The sequence below is a fragment of the Rhamphochromis longiceps genome, linkage group LG3 (assembly GCF_057381845.1).
Source record: "Rhamphochromis longiceps isolate RC_006_pf linkage group LG3, R_longiceps_female_GT1.1, whole genome shotgun sequence".
Classification (NCBI taxonomy): domain Eukaryota; kingdom Metazoa; phylum Chordata; class Actinopteri; order Cichliformes; family Cichlidae; genus Rhamphochromis; species Rhamphochromis longiceps.
The window spans coordinates 48,632,454-48,654,395 of record NC_140559.1 but is presented as its reverse complement, the minus strand read 5'-3'; the positions used below and the strand labels follow the sequence as shown (position 1 = coordinate 48,654,395).

The 21,942-nt window shown below is 41.2% G+C and overlaps 1 protein-coding gene and 1 long non-coding RNA gene across 5 annotated transcripts in view; one reads left to right on the top strand and one right to left on the bottom strand.

The window, feature by feature from the left end:
• Positions 1-11,448, top strand: part of LOC146675125 (ELAV-like protein 2) — a 33,622-nt gene extending 22,174 nt beyond the window's left edge. For all 4 annotated transcript variants that reach the window (XM_085400181.1, XM_085400179.1, XM_085400182.1 and 1 more), the window contains 4 exons: positions 1,140-1,293; positions 3,089-3,314; positions 3,879-3,917; positions 5,699-11,448. In XM_085400181.1, the coding sequence (XP_085256307.1) occupies positions 1,140-1,293; positions 3,089-3,314; positions 3,879-3,917; positions 5,699-6,029 (750 nt within the window). In that variant the 3' untranslated portion in view covers positions 6,030-11,448. The remainder of the gene's footprint in view (positions 1-1,139; positions 1,294-3,088; positions 3,315-3,878; positions 3,918-5,698) is intronic.
• The window catches only part of LOC146675124 (uncharacterized), a 76,259-nt gene that overhangs the window by 42,221 nt on the left and 12,096 nt on the right, over positions 1-21,942 (bottom strand). The gene's annotated exons all lie outside the window — the stretch shown is intronic.

Here is a 21,942-nt window from a genome sequence, read left to right as displayed (position 1 = left end):
CAAAACCATCCTCCAACACTTCTTATCACATCAGCTCTGAAAATTTCGGCTGCTTTGGTTCCTGCAGATTATCAGACAAATCTCGACATAACCGAAAATGAGATGGTGCATGGAGAAAAATGATGTATTGATCCACATGACCTGGTAGAGGATTGAGTCTACCTCTCTTTGCTATTACTTGTCTGGGTTTCTGGATGGATGTTTGTTTGCGCCCCATATTTATTCTAGCCTGTTGCTGGAGATTTTTCTGATGTAATCTGAATTCAGAGGCAACAAAACCTCTAGAGTAGTTCAGATGAAGGTAAAGAGGCAGCCACGTTGCTGTGTAGAGCGATTTTTAACACTTTGGGGTTTTTTAAAATTTTGTTTTATTTTGAAAGATGAGCTTTCTTGATGGGCCTGACGTTTAAATTGTCAGGGAGTTGAGGGACAAAATGTGACAGGTTAAACTCTTTGTGGACAGGCTGGTTTGTCAGTGTCCAATTAATAATAATAAAAATGTTTTAGTGTTTAGGTTTGCACTGAGGAAGACAGCAGCAGAAACCGGCAATGCACCACCCTAATGTTGCTAAAACCCAGCTGCTAACACTTACATCCTTTATATTAACTAATATGTTACAAACACATCGAGTCACTGCAGTTTGTGTACACCACTTCTTTTTTTCCTTTTTCTTTTTTTTTTTTTGCAAAGCCCTGATTTCCTTTCACCTGCATTAATGGGGTCCCTCGGGTTAAGGATGGGAAAAGTTGAGCTCATTTTGGGACATTTTCAAACGTAGCCGACGGTCTGTATTGAATGTCTGGTTTGTGGTCTCACTGTGTTATCACGTGATGGTTAAAGTTGGAATACAGATGGTTTTACAAACACTGGCAGGCTTGATGTCTGCTGGCTATGATGTTAGGAGATGCCCTACACAGTAATGTAGTCTACAGAAGACGGTGTATTTAGTTTATCATGTGATGCAGTTCTGTGTGTGGCCTGCAAGTTCACTCACACGTGAGTTAGTTTATATTCTCTCCGCTATGACTCCGTTACAGCCTCTGTTCGGAGATAAGAATCAAAGGTGATGGATGGTCTAACCTGCTTGTGCGTAAACTGGCTGTAATATACTGAGGTCAACAACTGTTTCCACTTGTAGGTTTCCTATGCGCGTCCAAGCTCTGCCTCCATCAGAGATGCAAATTTATACGTCAGTGGCCTGCCAAAAACTATGACTCAGAAGGAACTGGAGCAGCTCTTCTCTCAGTACGGACGCATTATTACCTCACGCATTCTGGTGGACCAGGTGACTGGTGAGTACAGCATGACAGCTTCCCCTCGTCTTTGTTCCATCTTCACTCTGTCACGCCCATCCTCCCATTTCCCTCCTGACTGCCAGCAAAATGACACAACCAGGACTGAGAAATGCATCAGAGGTGTTGCTACGAGGTTCCCAAAAATGCAATTTTCCACCAGACGTGCTCATAAATATGCATAGATGGAATATAAAATTGAGTATAAAGTAGCAGGACTCGATGCGTCATAATTTCTCCCTCCTGCCTGCACTTACTCCCTTTTCTCTTTCCATCCCCAAGGTGTACATGCGATACCTGTTTTATGGCAAGAAATGAAATGCATTTAGAGCAGTTATATTCTCCTTTCCTCAGCTGTCAAGCAGAAGCCTTATGAAACACTGATAAACAGAATCTTTCACTGGGACATTTCCCAGTGGTTCTGTCCCACTGCTGAAGCTTATTCCTTCTGGCGTGTGTTATGGGAATGGCTGTTTTCATAGTTTTCAAACATAAAACCACTTGTTCCTTGAGGATTCAATGGTCTTACCTTAGTATTAATAACCCAGCTCAGTCTATCTGCAACCTGCAACTTTTTTATGTATAGAAATAACAGAAATGTGTTAATGAGCTAAAAATGTAAAAGTAGCAAAATGTGCAGCAAAAACTTCTTACACAAATGACATGGGAGGCTGGCCTGATTGACCAATACTGGCAAAGACTGCGCTCATTGGCAGGCAGCAGTCACATATGTGACCGAGGGGAATGACATGCACTGGTGTCCCAACAGGGCATTAAGAGGGTAAATAAGTCGAAGCAGCAAGTCAAGAGTGATGCAGCCCACTTAAAAGCCATTAAATCACATGGAGCCCACCTCAACTTAAATCCTCTCAAATCAATGTACAGGAGAAAGTGTTATTAAACCAATTAAATGTGCTGTCGCCTATAAATTGCTAATCAACCATATGTAAGATTAAGGCTGATGTGTGACTCACCTGCCACTGTGACACAAACTTCAGTATAAGTGCAGTAAGTTTAGGTCAGACTGTCACAAACTAACAGCTTATATTACCAGTTTTTATTCATTTTTATTTAAATTTATTTATGTAAATACATAACTGTACATACTTGAGTGATTTCAAACTGCATTTTATTACTATGGCCCACCTGCAGCACATTTGCAACCCAACAGGGGGCCCCGACCCACACTTTGGGAATCACTGAGTTAAACGAATAACTAAATATGAATAATTAGCTTGTGTCTCTAGAGTGTGTCAAAGACCAAGTACCTGCGTCATCAGTTTTTCTACATCTGTGCTAACATAATGTAGCTTTTTCCTAATGTTCAGCTGCTAATAACAGGCAGTAAAATGTCACTTTACAGAGAAATTACAGCTGTTAAACTGCTACCAGCCTAGTTATATATAAAGTTTACTTCATAGATGTCCATAAATACATGTCACTGCTGATGTATGTCCTCCTCCTGTGTGTGTATGTTGTGTTATTTAATGAATTTCCAGACGTGGAACGCACTTCACTGTTAATACATACAAATATAAAAAAGCACATGTTTGTGGTCACGCATGCTGTAAGGTCATGCTTTTAAAACTGGAGTAAGAAATTACTTTACAGTGTAGTGACAGACCTTGAAAGCAGTTCACTGTACTACTGGGTAAAATGGTAAAGTCATATTGGAGGGGAATAAAAAGGCATATTGGCATTAAACGAGTCTACTTAAAAGGCTGATCATTAGGTCATGTTTTGACAGTCGGGTGAAGCTCAGTATGACTAATCTGGAGTTACTGGGCTCTCTCAGGTGTTTCCAGAGGAGTTGGCTTCATTCGTTTTGACCGGCGAGTTGAGGCTGAGGAGGCCATCAAGGGTCTGAACTGTCAGAAGCCGCCTGGTGCCACCGAACCCATTACAGTCAAGTTTGCAAACAACCCGAGCCAAAAGACCAGCCAGGCGCTGCTGTCCCAGCTCTATCAGTCACCCAATCGAAGGTACCCAGGACCCCTCGCACAGCAGGCACAACGCTTCAGGTAAAAGGGGCACACCAAAAAAGTATAATGCTGCTAGTGAAGCTGATTTTGTTGACCCTCTGAGGTTTTTGGATATTAGCATTTAAATTGTCTCACTGGCAGTATCGTGAAAATATTCTGTGTCGGAGCTCGTCGGTACTCTGGGCAGAATATATCATCCCCATTATTACATTCTTGACTTTGCGGCATGTTGCAGACGTAGGCCTACCACACAATCGGGTTTAAACAGATGTTTGGCAAATGTGGAAATGAGATGAGCAATGAATGAACAAATTGTGCAAGTTAGTCCAAAAAATGTGTTAATTTTCAGTGTGCTGATTGATGTCAGTGGTTGTTAAAGCTGCCACCCTGTCAGCCTAATTGACCCTTTTTCTGTATGAACTGCAAGTCTCCTGTTGGCTGTGTTGTGAAGGATGACTGGGAAAATTTAAGTGGAACAGCAGACTTTAATCGTGGTATCAGACCCATTACTCATCTTTGTCATCCTGTCAAAATTCATCAGCTTCCTGAAAAGTTTCTTTCTTATAAAATTAATTTGTCTGTTGGTGTTTTGCTTTTTTTAAGGTTGGACAATCTGCTGAACATGGCCTACGGAGTCAAAAGGTAAATTGACTTTCTGTTTTAGATTCTGTAGTCTGCCTTAATTGATCCTTGAGGGAAATTCCGAGCTAACGTGAGGGAGCTGATGGGATACATTTTGTTGTTTATTTCCTATGAGCTCTATGGCAGCATTGTGTAGGTAGTTAACACTGCATAAAGTGGCACTGATTCAATATGAGACTGCTGCTCAAAGCAAATGCTTTTCTGTGCATCCACAACAAATATACACACAATTCAGTTGGTGTGGGTGAATCAGGCTGTTTGTCTTCACAGTAAGTCATGATGTAAATATTGAACAGCTGCTGCAGATGCCTAAAGGCAGACCTGTGTATGCTGAGAGCATAGGCTGGAGGGGCAGGGAGACCAGCGGAGGATGTCAAAAACTACCTGCTAAATTTATCTGATTTAAGTCGCTCTTACTGCCTGATGTGGCATCGTTTCTGGTTTGGTTTACAATTTCTAAAGCATAAATAACATGACTGCGTTGTCTGTAGGTTGCTAACCGGGTCGATATCCTTTAATCTAATTGAGTATTTAGTGCGTTAATACTAAAGCGCAGCATGTGGTCTGCTCAGCTGCCATGTTGGAGAATCTGAAGTGCAGTTTGTGGCAAAATGTGGTGACTCTTTATGGTTTGAACAAAGCAGAGTCTCTGTATCTTTGGGGACACGGAGGTGACTGCTTTAGTGGCCATGCTCAGTGTTTAACATAAACGGGTTTAGGTATTTGTCCTTTAAACGTGTTCTCTGAAATAAGGAAACTGTATAAAATCAGCTGCTGGTGATGCAGTGGAGCGCTTTAATCTAGAGCTAATGTCACAACATGTGATAGATTAAAGCACTGTCTACGCCGCTTGTCTACATAACAAAGGGCAGACTCTTACAATCTTACTCGCTATTGCACAAAATTGCACGTTTGTATTGAGCTTTGCACTCTTACCTTGATCTATTATGGACAGCCCTGTCCTGTTTTAAACTTTGTTGCGTCAGACGTCTTTCAGGATTCGCCGGGATACCAGTTTGTCTCAGTTCAGTTTTATAAGAATGTCTTCCTCGTGTGTGATTGAAGTCCAGTTCCCTGAAAGCTCAAAGAGCCGTCACCAGCAGCAATAGACGTGCGATTTCTCCTCTGCCGTGCTCGTTGGCTGACGTCTTGGTTGCCAAATTTCTCCGTGGGTCCTTGATGCTGGGAGCACACCTGTCATAGTGGATGTTCCCTGAGAGGCCAAGTGGAGCAGCTAATCTTGTGTGACACCTGCTGCAATAATTCATAGGCTTTTCATGCACTTTGAATTTTGTTTCTTAAATCTGCAAAAGCACACTTACCGAAGGCCAGAGCCTTTCTGTGCCTCGTTATTATGCTCTTGGCAACTGCCGCATTTATATAGAATTTATTTCCCTTTATGATTTGCCAGTTTTTGATTTGGAGGAAATAATTTCCTTTGCAGTTGTGAAGCTACAAACTAAATGTGTGGGGAGTAGCTCGAGGACTGAATCTGTGCATTTATTCTGAGGGTTGCTGCTCAGGTGACTTGCTGCAGAAGATGAAGGAAGTGTGTTTTGTGAAAAATCTGATTATGTAATTCCTGAAATGAAAGAATGGCACTAGCACCATATGGCCATAGAAGCATCCATGGCTCACGATGTGTGGGTAGAGCTGATCCCTGCAGAGACTTGTCACACTCTGTTAGGCTTGTTGGTACGATCTCCTGTCTTATAAAATGGCCCGTTTTGTGCTCATTTTGGCTCTTGCCTTGAACCATGTTACTTTTTGTGTTTTAACAGCAGGTTCTCCCCGATGGCCATTGACGGGGTGACCAGCTTGGCTGGCATCAACATCCCGGGGCACGCGGGCACTGGCTGGTGCATCTTCGTCTACAACCTGGCTCCGGACGCAGATGAAAGCATCCTTTGGCAGATGTTCGGGCCGTTTGGTGCTGTCACAAACGTCAAGGTTATCCGCGACTTTAACACAAACAAGTGCAAAGGATTTGGTTTTGTCACCATGACTAATTACGACGAGGCAGCTGTGGCCATCGCCAGCTTGAATGGATACCGCCTTGGGGACAGAGTTCTGCAAGTGTCATTCAAAACCAACAAAACACACAAAGCCTGAAACTCAGATTGTTTCTAGAAAACTCACCAGAAAATGGAAACAGAAAATGGAAGCGTATTGACCGTAACTTTCTACATTAGTAACAAGAGCTTTGTAAATCAGTGTTGCGAAGAAAAACGATATTTAGCGTCCAACAATGTGATCTCTTTTTTTTCCTTCTCTTTTTTCCCATTGCTACACTTTGAATCTTCTCTATACTTTAAAACAGAAAAATACCTGCAGGTCTTGATGCCTGTCATGTTGACTTCTCTTGCTGTCTTTACAGATGGACCATCTAAAATGTTACTCTAGGTTTTGTCATTTTGTTGCACATCTGCTTTGAAACAGTAAGTCTTGTAAGGTTATGTGTAGTGATTTTTCTTTGTACTTCTGTGTCCTGATTTGCCACACGTGCGTTTATGCCTTCGGTGGTTAGCAAGTACTTGCGTTGAACTATTTGTGGTTCTGTTAATTTTGTAAGTATTCTGTTTCCTGTAATATCAGTTGGTTATTGGTTGGCTGCATAATGTTGCTTATTGTACAATTAACAGATAAAAAGACAAAAAAAAAGATTCTTAAAGCAGTACCTTGCCAAAGAGCTAAGAACCTCTTTGATGTGGGTTTAAAAGCATCTATTTTTATAAAAAGAAAAATTTGGAGAAACTTTTTACTGGACCTGGAACAAAATATTTTGACTTGGATACTTTGAGAAATATCTTCATATGACACCTTGTGAGCTTTTGAACTTTACAAGAAAGTTTGCAGTGGTTGAAATTTCTGGAGAGATTTATGATGTAAAAGATACCTTTTGAGATCTTTGTATTACCTTTAGATTATAGAATCAGTGGCAGTGCTGGTTTCATTTGTAAAATCATCTGTGGGTCCCCCCCCCCCCCCCTCCCCTCGGTCGTCTGGTCGTTACGGCTAGCGACTCGCTTTCCGGTCTGATTTGGAAACGGACAAAACTTCAAAGGTTGATCTGCAAAAAGTGCATGAAAAATTAAAAACATGGAGATATCATAAAGGTAAATGGGGGATTTAAAAAAAGGGAAAAAAGAAAAATCAGTTCTTCCTCTAAGATTCCCTTCAGATGGAGCTCATGGTGTTTTGTGGTGTATCTACAATATCATTAGACTGATTTTTGTCTTAATATCAACCAATGAGGGGTTTTACATACTTTGTATGAAAGATTGAAGACAAGCCAGTGAAGGCAGCAGCATCAAAAAACAACTAGCGTGACAAATAGAAGGGTTCCTCCTGAGCTTTGAGCTGTGTAAATAAGTCCTTTTTTATGTTGAGTACTTGGCAGACTTTGGTTTTTGTTTGGACTTCATTGAAAAGTGTTATTATATACAACTTTCTTTTCAGGACTGTGTAAGGTCTTTTTTTTGTTTTTGGGTCTTTATTTTCAGTTTCTCTTCAGTTGAAATACTTGAGTTGTCGTCCTATGGACTAGCATTAGTGCATCAGATTTGTTGGTTGTTAGGTCTGTAGATAGTCTTGCTTCGTTAAAAAAAAAAAAGGTATTAAGAAACTATAGACATTTGTTTTGGTTTTTTTTTATATATAAACATTATAGATATATATTTATGTGGTAAAGAATGGATATAAACCACAGTTTTGAACTATTTGATTACTTTTTTCATACTCATATCTCTATATATAAATATATACGTAATGCATATAACCTGTCTTTAAAATCGTAAAAAGGTGTATATTGCTTTATTCACTTTGGGGAAGGGCGGTGAAGCAGTTCCATTAACAATAGCAAAGTTGGTTGCAGAAGTTTGTCAACATCTAGCTCATCTCAAACACATGAATGGAGGCTGGTTGAGCCTTAGATGCACTGAATACTGCACCTGCATCCTGCTTGGTATTTCAACCGATTATTAGTCATGCTTCCCCTTAAACGAGCAGTGTGCTATGCATTATATAATTATCTTTGCAACTGCTTTTTCTTGTTTATCTATTCCTTCTTTGTGTTACTTGTACAAGTTAAACTTTAAGTCTAGATGAGTTGTGATACTTGCTGCTGTAGGGAAGAGACAACATTTGTCATGCCTGACCTGCCACTGCTGAGAATAAGTTTTGTTTTTCCTTTATGTAACCGCTTGATGTTTTTTTTTTTTTTTTTTTTTTTTTTCTCTATTTATTTTATTTTTTTCTCTATTTATTTTATTTTTTTATTTTTTTTTGGTTTTGGTTTTGGGAAACTGTGCTGCAGGTCTGGCATGAGGAAATGTTTCCTCCCATCCCTCTTTTCTCAATTCTTAATATGAGAGTGATTATTTATTTGAAGTTGTATAGTCTGACTTGGTTCACAGCATTTTTGGAATAGAATCTTTTTGTTAAGTATTTAAAAGGATGTACATGTTCTTTACTTTGTGTTTGGATACTTTTGGATTTATTTTTTTTTTCCATGTTCAGTACATCAATAAATAAGTTGAAGGGCAATGAAGCTTTGTGATTGGATCATTCCTGTTTCCTGTCTGACAGGAAACTGAGTTTTATTAACTACATGCCGAAATGTTTAGTTTTAAACTGTTGTGCTTTAAGCTGGAAACGACCCCCCATTAACTAGCCAGTCTAATTGCTTTGCTTTTCACTTGACAGTTGCTCAAATGTTTCAGTACTTAGGCTTCCTTAAAAAAAGCAATATGCAGTTTTTAACTTTGTTTAAATGATATGATGCACTTCCCTGCTGATGGGCAGATTTCCGGGCTTTTAATGCTCTCTGCTTCTGTAGTAATTCTCTCCACGTACACGAGAAAGCCAAATAGATTTGCAGAATGTTTAAATGCCCGGTGACTCAAACTTTACTGGCAGTGAAATGGTAGGGTTCATCTTTTCTAAATTAAATTGGACAGGATTTATTTTGGAATGAAGTAGCCTTAAAGTGGACCTGTTATTAACGGCTCAGTCTTCCCTATTTAGTACTCGTCCTTGGTGCAGCGCCTCAGTTCATCCACCGTCTCAAACAAGCTCGACTGGTACAAAGGGCTGTGCCACGAAAATGTCCAGCAGCAGCCTGAACTGCTCATGCAAGCCCGGATGGATCCATGCTTTCATGTTCAAGTCTGACCCCGACTCGCGCATTTACAATCTTCTATCATCCAACTGTATAAGCTTGTGTGAGTTGTAGCCCCAGTTTCCTGTTCTGGGATGACAGTGTCCTGCTACTGTAGTAATCTGCTCCAAGATTCAACATGTTCATTCACAGATGCTCTTCTGCAGAACTTGGTTGTAACGAGCGGTTATTCGATGTAGTTGCCCTCCTATTAGTGCAAAGCAGTCTTGCTGTTTTCTTCTGGTCTCCACTACAATATTTTCCTTTTTGGACATTTCTCTAAACCTTAGATGGCGGTGTTGGGAAACCAGTAGAGCAGTTTCTGAAATATCCAGACCAACCTGTCTGGCATCAAACTTTAGCAGGCTGTGTTAACGTGTGCATTTTAAAGCAATTGAAAGTGAACCTAATAAAGTGGCCACCTTTTACTGAAACCTTACGATCATGAGACGACACTTTTAACCCACCCAACTGCTTCACTTTGGAAATTTTGGGGTGTGAGGAGGGGTTGCCACTGTAGCTGTACCTTCTTAGCTTTTCACTGCACTGTAGTACTGAGGTTGGAGTAGTTTAGATACAATATTTGAAAGTGCTGAACTTCAAATGTGTTTAAAAAAAAAAAAAAATGCTAATCTATTTTCAGGTTTCTTCTGCAGGAGGTTGAGGTATAATTGGGGCACAGTTCAGGTGCTGACTTGAATGTTCCAACACAAAGAGCAGCGCAAGGCTTGAAGGAAGAAGCCTGGTCTAGAGTATTGATTTCTTTTTCTTTCTCCTTCCTTTTTATTTTTTATCTCATGCTCCACTTGAGGCTGACGGTCGCTGATGAAATGGCCTGCTTTGAAGTGCGCTTTCCTACAGAGCAGCCACCTCACACTGCCCGACTGTCATTTTAGGGGCACTGCAAGGACGTAGATGGGAGCTGCTTTATAAGCCAGTTGCTTTTTTTTTCTTCTCTCTTCCCCCTTTTGTAAAGAAAGCATTTCTGAAGTATCCACTGTTTTTTGGGGGGAGTGGGGTTTCAGCACACTGCTCAGTTTAATGAAAACAATATTTATGGCATGCTCAATCATGTAGTCATTCTAGCTCTCTGTTTGGCTCCAGCAGATAAGAAGGCTGCTCTTTGAGCTCCTTATAAAGCTTCCCCTCCGATATTTACGGTTCCATTAGCCTGCGTGCGCGAGCAGAAATGTCTTTCCCTGAAAGGAGTCGTGTTTTTTTTTTTTTTTTTTTTTTTAAATATATAAAGCAGTGTCAATATTAAGATTTCATGACACTTCTCTGGTTTGTGGATCTTTGCTGGAAACGGATGATGTGTGAGGGAGCTTTGGCTGAGCGACGGCGTGCTTGGTTTTTATCTGACATGTTAGCGGCTCTTCTCGCAGCTGAAACTGGTCTTATCGTGGCACTACAAATGATTTTGAACTGTGTGCAGTGATTACATGCTGCTAGTGAAAACAGGATTAGGCTTCAGCAGTTAACGGGCGTCACAGACGAGTTGGTGTGAGTTTATAGCACGTTGTGCTTTTAGTTGTTTGACATAAAGAAATGCATTTTCAGTGGGTTTCCTCCAGCTGTGCACTGAATCAGCAGTGTTTTGGCAGGTGCAGAAAATTGCATCGACTTCTCTTTGAATGCTCATTCAAAGATTTCATTCAGATCGCAAGATGAAGCACAAAGGACTAAAAATTAGCTTTTTGACTTTGACGGGGATACCGTGTTATCCTCTGACGGTCCTTGCAATCTTCTAATCATGCTGTGTATAAAACATGAACATGATCAATGTGTTTTTGACTCCTCCTCCTGAAGCCTTCAGGTTAGCAGTTAGCACCTTTAGCTTACACAACTAGATTGCTTGACTGATGCACTGAAGCTTGTGAGTTTCATGGTTTTAATGGACGGTTCACTGCAAAATTAAAAACTACTCAAGACTATAAAGAGATAAACGAACTTGAGCTGCTGATGTTTCCTCTGCTGTTAAACTCTTTCTTGGATAACTTGAGTTTTCCCGAGTTGGAAAGATGATTTTTCACTTTGCGTTCGTGTGTGCAAAAATCAGCTGTTTGTAGCCATGTTTTGTGTACGACATCAACATCGCTGCATCTCTTACCAAAAGTAGTTTAGTCTACTTGAGAAAATTCATGGGAATATTCCAGCGCCACATGAATGCACAATGAAGCTATTATTCATGGACTTTCATTAGATGTACTTCCATAGGCCAGCCTGAATAAAGTGCAGTGAAAGAATTTCACTAAGTCCTACTTTATTACAGAAAAACAAAATGTACAAACTGGACCAGCGTGCAGGGTTTTGTTTACCGAAGCATTTCAAAAAACAAAAGCTGTAGTTTGTTGGAGCACGGCGATGTCTCAGTTGTTTTTATAGATCTGTAGTATTTGAACGCAATTTGGACCTCACGGATATTTTTATGAACCTTGTGATGCGTTCTTCCAATCAGCTTTGGAAGAACATTGCAAATGAAGGTAATGCATTTGAACACAACTGCAAGAATGATTTGATATTTTTAATATCATTTATTAAAAATAATAGTATTGGGTTAAATATTCCATGTAGGAGCCACATTTGAGCTGAAATAACCTTTTGTAGCCGTTTTGTCTCAATTCTTCAATTCTCCATGTAAATTAAATTCAAAAAGATTCCAGAGTTGTGATTTTAAAGTTTTCTGCATCCATATGTAATCAAATCAAATCTGGGCTTTGATTGGCCCACTCCATATAACTATTTCCTCTTTCTGAGCCAATCTTTGGTGCTTGGCATCATTATCCCACTAAAAGCTTCCACTTCAGGTTCAATTGAACTTTGCGGCAGGTGGCTTGATCATCAAGCGTCTGATGACATGCAGATGTTAGTCAGTGGATACTAGTCTCTGTGGCTGTCACACACACTCTTTGTACAGCTTTATCTTTGATTTGTCTGTTCAGGGACAAATATTCCAAGATCCCCGGTCTTTGTACGTTCATAATTTTTGGAATGCAAAGTTGTTCCACTGGTATGAATCCCATTCCAGTTAAATTTCTCTGATTGTAGATGCATGCATCGAGATTACCTGCAGATGCTGTAAGGCTATTTTGTTATTATTTTATTTATTGGAGACAATTTTTATCTTTAAAGTCATTAGCAGTGATTTTCCTTACATTGGAAACATTTATTTCAAATAATTTCAGGTTTTCTCTAAATCGTGGCTCTTTTAGCTCCTGGCAAACTGATACCACACAGTTGAGCTGCAAAGAGAACAGCACAGCCTCCAAGGTTTAAATAACACAATACTCATTTTATAGATTTAAAGGTGTGATAAATGTAGGAGTGTATTTAATTCTCTTATCAGCTTTTCAAAATTTAGGGCTCTGAATATTGCTGCATGATGTCAGTTCTGTCTTCTTCAAGAATATTGTAATAGTATTTCATTAAGGTTCAAATATTTGACACTTGATCAGACAGCTGAGTCTGTAATTATTGGATACAGTTTCTATTTTTCCAAATGAATTAAGCCTTTCCCTCACAAAAAACCCAAACTGCAGCAGTGCCCTGTGGGATGCCCAGGGTTAGCCCATCATCAGGGGTAATTAGCCTAAGGAGAAATGTGCTTGATGCTGTGTGTGCCTGGTCTTTGCTTTCTAGGGTATAAAAAAACCCCTTTATCCTCTTTACCCTTGATGTCCAGCTCTAATGTGGTGCAGCTTTGACCTGCAGTCCCACAAGTCTAGTGCATAAAGAGTAGAGCTCCAGCGATGTGTCCCCTATACTTCAGCCTACATTTCAGACGGTGTTGATGAAGAAAATAGTCACACACATGCTCTCTCTCAGCGTCTCGACACCTGGTTACTGCTCGTACCCTTGCAACTGCTCACCTTGGACTTGTGAAGCCTAGCCTGGTATGTAATGAAACGAGAGAAGTAAAACTCTGCTTTTGGGTTTTGGCCAGAGCTGCTGCTGATGTCAGCAAGCTGCACATAAACACATTTGCATGTGGTCTGTCTGCCCGTCTGATTTATGGCTCACCAGGTTTTTAGTTGTGCTCATTTATAAGTTGCTTTTTCACACATGCTTTTCTCCCTTGGTTTTATGGTGGGAGTTACTTTTTCATACAGATAAATTTGGAAAATTGGAAGTTAAAACCAGCGTTGGTCAAGTTACTTGAAAAAAGTAATCAGTAACTAATTACTGATTACTTCCCCCAAAAGGTAATCCTTTTCAAAAGTAATTAATTGGCCATTCTTGTATTTTGCTCGTTTGTGTTGTTGTGTTTGCACATCTCTGTTGCTTGTGGGGCTCGCACACAAGAATTTCACTCGCATGTGCTGTGCCAGTGTGCCTGCACATGTGATGTGACAATAAAAAGTGATTTGATTTGATTTAATTAATTAGTTACTTTTTAAAAACACGATTTACAACCTGAATAGGTGATAAAGCGATAGATCTTTCAGCCCAATTCGACTTTTTCTGCATAATCCATCATACAAAATGTAATCAAATGGAAAAGTCTCTTTTTTTAACTTGTTTTATTAGTTTTAATCTTTTAACTTTATGCATCAAGCAAAAATTTAATTATATGCAACATTCTCTGACTTGAATAAATTAGTTTAACATTTAAACCTATTTTCTGCACATTCCAGCACATAAAATAAAATATTTTTTGTGTTTACACTCACTCTTTCAAATAGATGCAAGTAAAACACAGCAGAAAAATAAAGTCAAAGACTAGAGGTCCTGTTGCTCTATTTTCACCTGTAAAGCAGGAGTTGGGTAGGCGGAGGTTTACCCTGGTGCAGGTGTGCCGCGGTCAGTTGAAGAATCCGCGAGTTTCTCTGTGAGTTTCCCATTACGTCGTAGCGCACTCGGTGCTTACTTGGAAGTTTAGGGGTTTTTTCGCTGTAAAAATAAGTTTTCTTCCCACGCATGATGGACGCTAATGTTTTTGTCACTTTTTATGGAATCAAACTCAAAGTAAGGTCAGTGCTTCCACGCTTTAAACGCTGCACGCTCATACTCTCTCCCACAATCGATATGTGATCCACTGTTGATCTGCACACAGCTGTTGTCACGAACGTCGCACTCGCTTACCTCACTGTCATGAGACATTCTCGCAAAAAAAATCACGGTTTTAGTAACGCAGCGTTCCTACGGGAAAGTAACGGTAATCTACCGTTTTTGCGATAGTAATCCCTTACTTTACTCGTTACCTGGAAAAAGTAATCGGTAATCGTTACAAGTAACGCGTTACTGCCCATCTCTGGTTATAAGTGACAAAATATTCTGGATAACTGCAAAATCATTGCAGTAACTAATAAAATTTGAAAGCTTAATAATCTCTGGACATGTAAAATTGAGATGCTGTCCAGTTAAGAGGAGAAGAGAAGCAATCAAAACTATTCTGGTTCTGATTATCGAAAACCAACCGGTTGCCTTCAGTTGCAAATGTTTAGTTCCACTCTCTCTTTGGGGCTCCAATCACGCAGGCCTATGTGATCCCCTGGCAAGTGCAGGTTGCTGGGGGAAAGTGTATTCCCTGACTAGATGGCGAGTGGTTTCTGAAGGTTGCTGGTAGACGCTACTGTAGCTGAAGAGAGGTGCATGATGCTAGCAGATTGCCACAGTCAACTGTAGTTTGCATAGAAGATGCTGACTTGTCCACAAACTCACAGCTACACTGCGCAGAGGTGAAACTGAAAAGTGTCACGCAAACCATAAATGGAGACTCTTTGCTTTCAAAGAATAAGTTATGCCTGTTTAAATATGTTCTCTGCAGCAGTGAGGCAGAATATAAACTTTGAAGACAGTCCCCAGTTCTGGTCTGTGCCACTCTTTGAAATTTTCTCTTGACTGTTGGGTCAGCAAGTGTTTGCAGACAGGTTGGCAATCTTTTAGTGACCACAGCGATCATAAGGTGGTTTTAGTGCACCATCCTCTTTGCAAGCAGCTAGCAGCTGCGGACTTCCTGACGAACTACTCGTCTACCAGTTAGGGACACATTTTTCCCCAGTGGCTGGTGGTTGCCCCGCACCCCCGCCTAAGGATCTCTATGCCTGTGAATGACGCCTTACTTTTAAACCAGTTCGATTTATTGTAGTCTCTCAACATCATGTCACCACAGCAAATCATCTTATACTTTTAACACATGGTCTCTGCTGTATTTAAATGAGGAAAGGGAGCAAAAGGGAATGCATCAATGTATCCTAAATCACCTGTTTTTGTGAGAGGCCACAAATAATTTGCTGCTAATCCTGGTAGTTGGAAGCAAATCATTTGTCGGCATCTGATTCAGGTCCTGGCAACCACTGATCTTGTTGTGCCATCCTTGACATTACACACGCACAAACCTCACTGCTCGACCCTCCCGGCTAAAAAGAATTTCTCATCCGTCTCATTTCCTCCGATCCACTTGTTCCCTCAATTTTTTATTTTTTATTTATTTTTTTGTCATCGTCTTTCTTCCGTGGATGAAATGCTCTTGAACATGTTAACTGAAAAGGCCTTTAATCTGATTGGGGTGGAGTGGTTGAATAGTGGTGCTTTATGTGGCTTGTATATGATCCTTAATGGCCCCGTGTCACAGATAATTACGAGTACCTTCTCTGCGCGTGAGGTTCCTCCATTAAGCACTTCCTGAAATATTCTTGTTAACAAATGGTTAGGAAGGGTTAGGCATGTTGCAGCTGCCTGTTTAAGAGGATAAGTGGTGATCAGCGGTGCTTGTTTGTGCACAAATTCAAATGAGTCAACTGCAAAGTTGAAAACAGTGAAATGGAGTTGGAGTAGCATTTTTGTCTGGCTTGAAATTAATTAAATGTTGAAGGTCAGAGGAAATAAGACCCTTTTTTCCAGTACACTACACTCAGAAATGCCCCATTCTAGCTGCCACAAACTGTAATGCAGTGTGGTTTTCATTGTATAATATACAGTGTTGGATATTTCTTTTTCATCATATTTCCATTTGTCAGACTTCAAAGGCATTTGACTCAGTATAGGATCTTGTTCTGCTGTCTCCATATTTCTTGCAGTCCACGGTCAAACATGTTCAGTGATTGGATTTAAGTTCTTACATCACAAATGGTTGGAGCTTGGCTTCCCTGCAGCCTCGTCAGATCAGCAGCGACTTCCATCAAGAAGACATCATCTATCTTCCATAACGACTCGTAACAGGGCTCCATGTTATTCTCCCTATGAGTCCTTGGCACCTCTGTTCCATAATGAGGCAGCAAAGAAAGGGGGTGCAGATTAGAATAACAGCCTTAACTAATCCATAAGAGGCCGATGAGGCGCCACGTTTGGGGAAACCGTGTCATTTCTCATTTCGCAGCGCCGTGGTAAAATCTCTTCTCTCTCTCTCTCTCAACCCCCACGCAAAACAAGCCCCAAGAATAGCGGCTGTGGCAAGCCGCCGCCGCAAGAACAGCAATCGACAAGCCATAGCTTCTTCTCCTGTCTGCCTTTTCTTTCTTTCTCAGCTCTCGCCAATAGTCTGAGGAGAACACAGAGGAAATCCATGCCTCTCACTGTTGACTCTGGAAATCAAAGATGAGTTTCAGCTCGAAAGGAACTGTGGACTCCAACCCCTCTGTCAGGGACGGAGGCTGTTCTGTCGCTGCTTGGTATTGACGAGTGGTTTTCTACAGTGATGGAAAAAAGGGGTTTGTTACTCATATGCTACAGTTACGGTGGTGGATATTAAATGTTGCCAAAGCTTCAAATGATGTTGGTGTATGTAAAAGTCACGCCTGTGAGTCAAAAGCTTAATCTGCCATAAATGTTTGGTTTCTAACATTTTATTTTCTACTCGAGTCTCTGTATGAGCCCTGCGACAGACTGGCGACCTGTCCAGGAAGTACCCTGCCTGTCGCCCATACACCTATCTAGGAGACAGAAGCTCCGACTTCCTGTTATTTAAATGTTACATTAGGGCTGGGCGATATGGCCTAAAATCCATATCACGGTATAATTTGAAGCATGTGCGGTAATGATATATATCACAATATATTCTTCTGTGTAAAGTATTTTACACACTATAAGGCACACTTAAAATCCTTTAATTTTCTCAAAAATCGACAGTGCGCCTTATGTATGAATTCTGGTTGTGCTTACTGACCTCAAACCGATTTTATGTAGTACACGGCGCACAGAAATCTGTCAAATAATGATTTTGTATGACTTTGGTAAGCTATGAACGTGCACCGCTGGAGCATTGCAGCTGCTGTAGTCAGGAGCCTTGCAGAGTAATATGGGTCCAAAACGCCGTCTGCTTCAGGTCCCAAAGTCAAACAAACACTGCGGCATCACTGAGAGTTGAAAAACTGTCTAAAGACTTTCATCTTTAATAAAATGATCAGCGTTCTGCTCTACCAGGTGTAACAATTAAGTTTAACATCCAGGCATCCATGAAAACAGAATTTATTAAATTCATCGGAGTTAGAAGTTAGCAGGAAGTTAGCTCGCTAGCTTCCACCTAAACATGATATAGCATGTTCTGACTGAGAGATTTCTGAAAAAATTAAAACGTACAGCTCTGCTATCACTTCCAACATAAATGAAGACAGAAAACTAAACAGCAGTGACGTTTGTAGGGTTACTGAAGTTGGACTAGCGGGTATATAATGATGTACTAGGTGATTGCTAGCAAAACAGCTACATTAGCATAACATCAGCATAGTGAAGCTGAAGGATGAACGCTAACCTTTTTCCACTGGATAAAAGTTAACGTGAGGGTTTCTGGTGGTTAGGGACAAATGCAATTGCATGGAAGGATGCTATAAACGGACCAAACTTCAGTCAGGAGAACAACTGAGATAATCCATCCACAATACGAGGTTAATCATTCATATACTGCAACAACACGGGAATAGAGCAGCTGTGAGAGAATTCAGCATTAATAAATCAATGGTTCGGAAGTGGGGGAAGCGCCGTTTTTGGCTTTCCCCATATTCCAAAAGTGTTTCGTCTCGTAGCCATTATTGTTGCCCGGCATTATTTGCAGATGATACTGTCGGCAGCCGCTGCAATGCTTTCAACCAAAACAGGCGCCGCTTGATGACAACATCAACATGCGCTATCGCGGTATAGTCAAAAGCTCTACCGTTGGCCAGATTTATATAGTTTCTACCGTATACCGTTTATACCGCCCGCCCCTATGTTACATTAAAGTAAAAATAGCACAACAACCTTGCAACTACGAAAAACAGGCAGTTGGCTGGTGATTGCAATGAATTTTGTTTGCAAGTCAACCTGTCTCCAGTTGCAACCTGACTCCAATTGCTCTCAGACTGATTGGTGAGGGGTTTGCAAATAATTGTGGACTTATTTATAAACACAATTTACCAACGAGTTGCAATCAATAGTATGCCCTGATGAGTGCATCTCGTCTGCAACATGTCTCTTGGTGACTTGATGTGACTTGGTCACTAGTTGATAACTAGTCGGTTCTGGTTATCAAAGAAGAGCTATGTTACTGAGTATCTGTCATTTTGCAGTTAAATCACGGTCCTGGAGCAACTGCGTCACTATTTGTGGAGGAATTTGTTTCAGACTTGTGAGGTTCTGGTTGAATGTAAGCAGTTGGTGTGAATTTTTGACCATAAAGACAAACCCAATCTGTCTATTAGGGAGGATGGAGGGTGCTTATCCAGGATATGCACACTCATTTTGGAATGTGAATCTTGGAAAATTGCTGCTCTAGTCCAAGAACAGAAACCTTTTTAATCATGTTTTGTAACTGCTGCCAACGGAGTTACAACCAGTGATGGCATCATCTCCTTTAATCAGCCACTAAACCCGTCGGTGTGTTGCAGGCTAACGCTCTCCGGCCGCGGCTGGATTCAACATGAGTGTCAGTTTCTCTCATCGCAGCAAAGCAGAGTGAAAAGCTGCTGCAGTTTTTGCTATTTTCTACCACTTGCACAGCAACTGCAGGCAATAAAGCGAATGACAGTTTTGGGCAATGCATAGCCCCTTCTGTTGCATGCGAGTGTCAGGTTTCCTCATTTCATTTTGTCTTTCACTTGTGCAGTGCTCAATTTATTTCCCCATAAACCATGTTAAAAAGGCAATTTTCAAGGTCAAGGATGGGGTTTTGGAAACTCAACAACACTGTGGGTGTGTTGCAATGAGGGCTTGATGAAAGCTCAATGTGTTTGCGTTTATCGCAGAGGTCACTTTGTGCACTGCCCATCTGGATGCTTTTTGCGTGTTTACAATGTGTCCATACATTTATACGATGCCAGGTTTGCATCATTTTGTTTACATGTGGTAGGCAGAGGGCGAATTAGCTGCTTCACCAGTGTCTGTTCTGCTGTAATAAGGCCTGATTTAGGGTTGACCAGAGCACACCAGGAATAGCGCCTCGTCCCTCATTTCCTCTGCAGCCAGTGGAGATGAGATCTCTTCACAATATTTACCCAGAGAATAATGATGTTTGATTTGACTCGCTTCTGGGTGTGTCTCTCTGAGGGTTATTTTCGCCCACTGCTGCCACTAAGAGAGAAAACAGGCAGAAGCAGCTACGTCCACAGAAAAAGGGAAAACAAAAAAAAGAAGAAAAAAACTCGAATCATTGTTTATGGATGATGCTAGGTTGGTGTATTTCTGTGCTTGGCCTTCACAATGAAGTGCTGCCGTTTCGCTGTGCTGATAGCGTGAGTCACTCTCGGTTTCTTCGCTTATTGCATTTCACTAAGATGCTCCTGACCAACTAATTTCATGTCTCCTCATAGTCCTTTTTATATCTGCCGTGTATTTAGTTACTTTGTGTTTGTTGCATAAGTGCAGCTTAACTTCAGTATATAGAGATAAAGAGACAGCCACAGCAGACACGTCCACTCAGTCTGTATTAAACAGTTACTATTTATAATGTATACTCAGGCAAACATATTTTCTAGGCAAAACATAAGCAAAGAGGTGAATTCTTTATGCTGGTAAGCTGTGCTAGCAACCAGAAAAATAAAACAAATACCTTATTAAACGTAGACTGTATCATGTATTCAAATCTAGAGTAAGGCTGGGAATCTTCTGGGTTTGTAGGTTGTATTTCTCACCTTGAGTTTCCTCAGCAGTTTGGCTCAAACGCTGCTGACATCCCAGCTACAGTAACCCACTGTAGTCGTTACCTCATTACAGCCTGCATCCTCTCTGCGGAGCAGAGTCATTTGCATGGCTGCTTGTCAAAGCATGTTAATATTGACAAAGATTTGCTCCCATTTTAATCATGCCACATAAAAGGTATACAAAGTTGTTTATGACTGCTCTACCGCTGAGCAATAGGCACATCTCCGTACTGCTGTGCACATTAAAAAAGATTGCACTTTGTTCCGAGCAGCGATTGCAAATCACAGACGTCAGAGAGGTGGAGGAAAAATAGATGACTGCGATGGCAGTTTGAGTCTAACGAAAATGCATTTACATATTAAACCACACAGCAGCGCGCGGAGCGGGGCTCTGTTTGAATTGCACGCTTCATGCTGCCCCGCCACCCCCACCCGAACTGTAAGGAGTAGCAGGAGCCTCGGCGCTGTGACTGCAGTACCGTAAATTTGAAGTTGTTTACGGATGCTGCCATCTTGGTGCGCTCCGGGAGGGAAACTTGGAGCGGGGCCTATTACCGGCAGCTTGATGAGAGTGCAGTGAGGCGAGTTAATTAATACAACATCTCTGGGCCCACAGGCTAGGCTGCAAAGCTAACCCAGGAGGGAGGAAGCGATGTAGAGTGACAGACAAAAGGACAAATCATGAGAAGGATTTATCGCTTTATAGAGGGAAAATAAAACGGTGAAAGGGAGGAAGCTGCAGTACCTGCTGGCAAAACAAAAATCAAGTACAGATACGGCTGATTTAGCTGTCTTGAAGCTGGAGTCTGATTAAATGCAATTGTTTTTAGCTCTGAGGTGCTGCTTTTAGAGAAAAATATCATATTGCTGCAACTTGACCAAAGCGGGGATGCTGGACCGAACTAATCATAACTGAACCAGTTGGGGATCAACCTGACCGCTCCAGCTGACGGCCCAAACACTCAGTGACTCCCAACCTTTCTGAAGCACTCACCATTTAATCATTAGTCATTACTGATCTGCGGCTCGCTTCCACAGTGTCTTTGTCCTGTCTTCATCCCTTCACCCCAACAGATGGGGCCGCCTCTCTCCCTGAGCCTGGTTCTGCTGGAGGTTTCCACCCTGTTAGGAGATTTTCCTTCCCACTGTCGCTGAAGACCTTGTTCATAGGGGGCTGTCTACTTGTTGTGGATGGTGCAAAAGTGCAGGGAAACATTTTTGCTCCTTGCAAGCAAAAATATAAAGAAATGTTTGCTTTCAAGGAGACTTTGTTTTTCAGGCTAGTTTTCCAGGTTTTCTGAAGATTTTTCTTTGAGTGCTTGTTCACTAATTTTCAGGATCCCCACTCCCTCCCTTCCTATTTGTTAAGCCACTGAAGACTGACATATGTATCACTGAAGTATAAAAAGGCACCTCACTCAAGGCATGGGCTGGTATTATATCCATACATAACAGACATTGCCCAAAGAGAGATTAGCCAAAAACCTAGCATGACTTAATCATGGTGTGCAGTGTGTCCCTAAGAAAAATGAGGAGACTGAACAAGAGGAGGAGAAAAGAAGTGGCAGTCCTAAAAAGTATTTGCACTAGAGATGGACCGATCCGATATTACGTATCGGTATCGGTCCGATACTGACCTAAATTACTGGATCGGATATCGGAGAAAAATAAAAAATGTAATCCGATCCATTAAATATCACGAAAGCACCTCACAAAACTTGCAACACGCCGTAACTCACCTCAGAACGTTAGCACTCGGAGCAGTATGCATCACTGATAGAGCGGCTGTGGCATGCGGGACCTGTCGGTGGTCTGG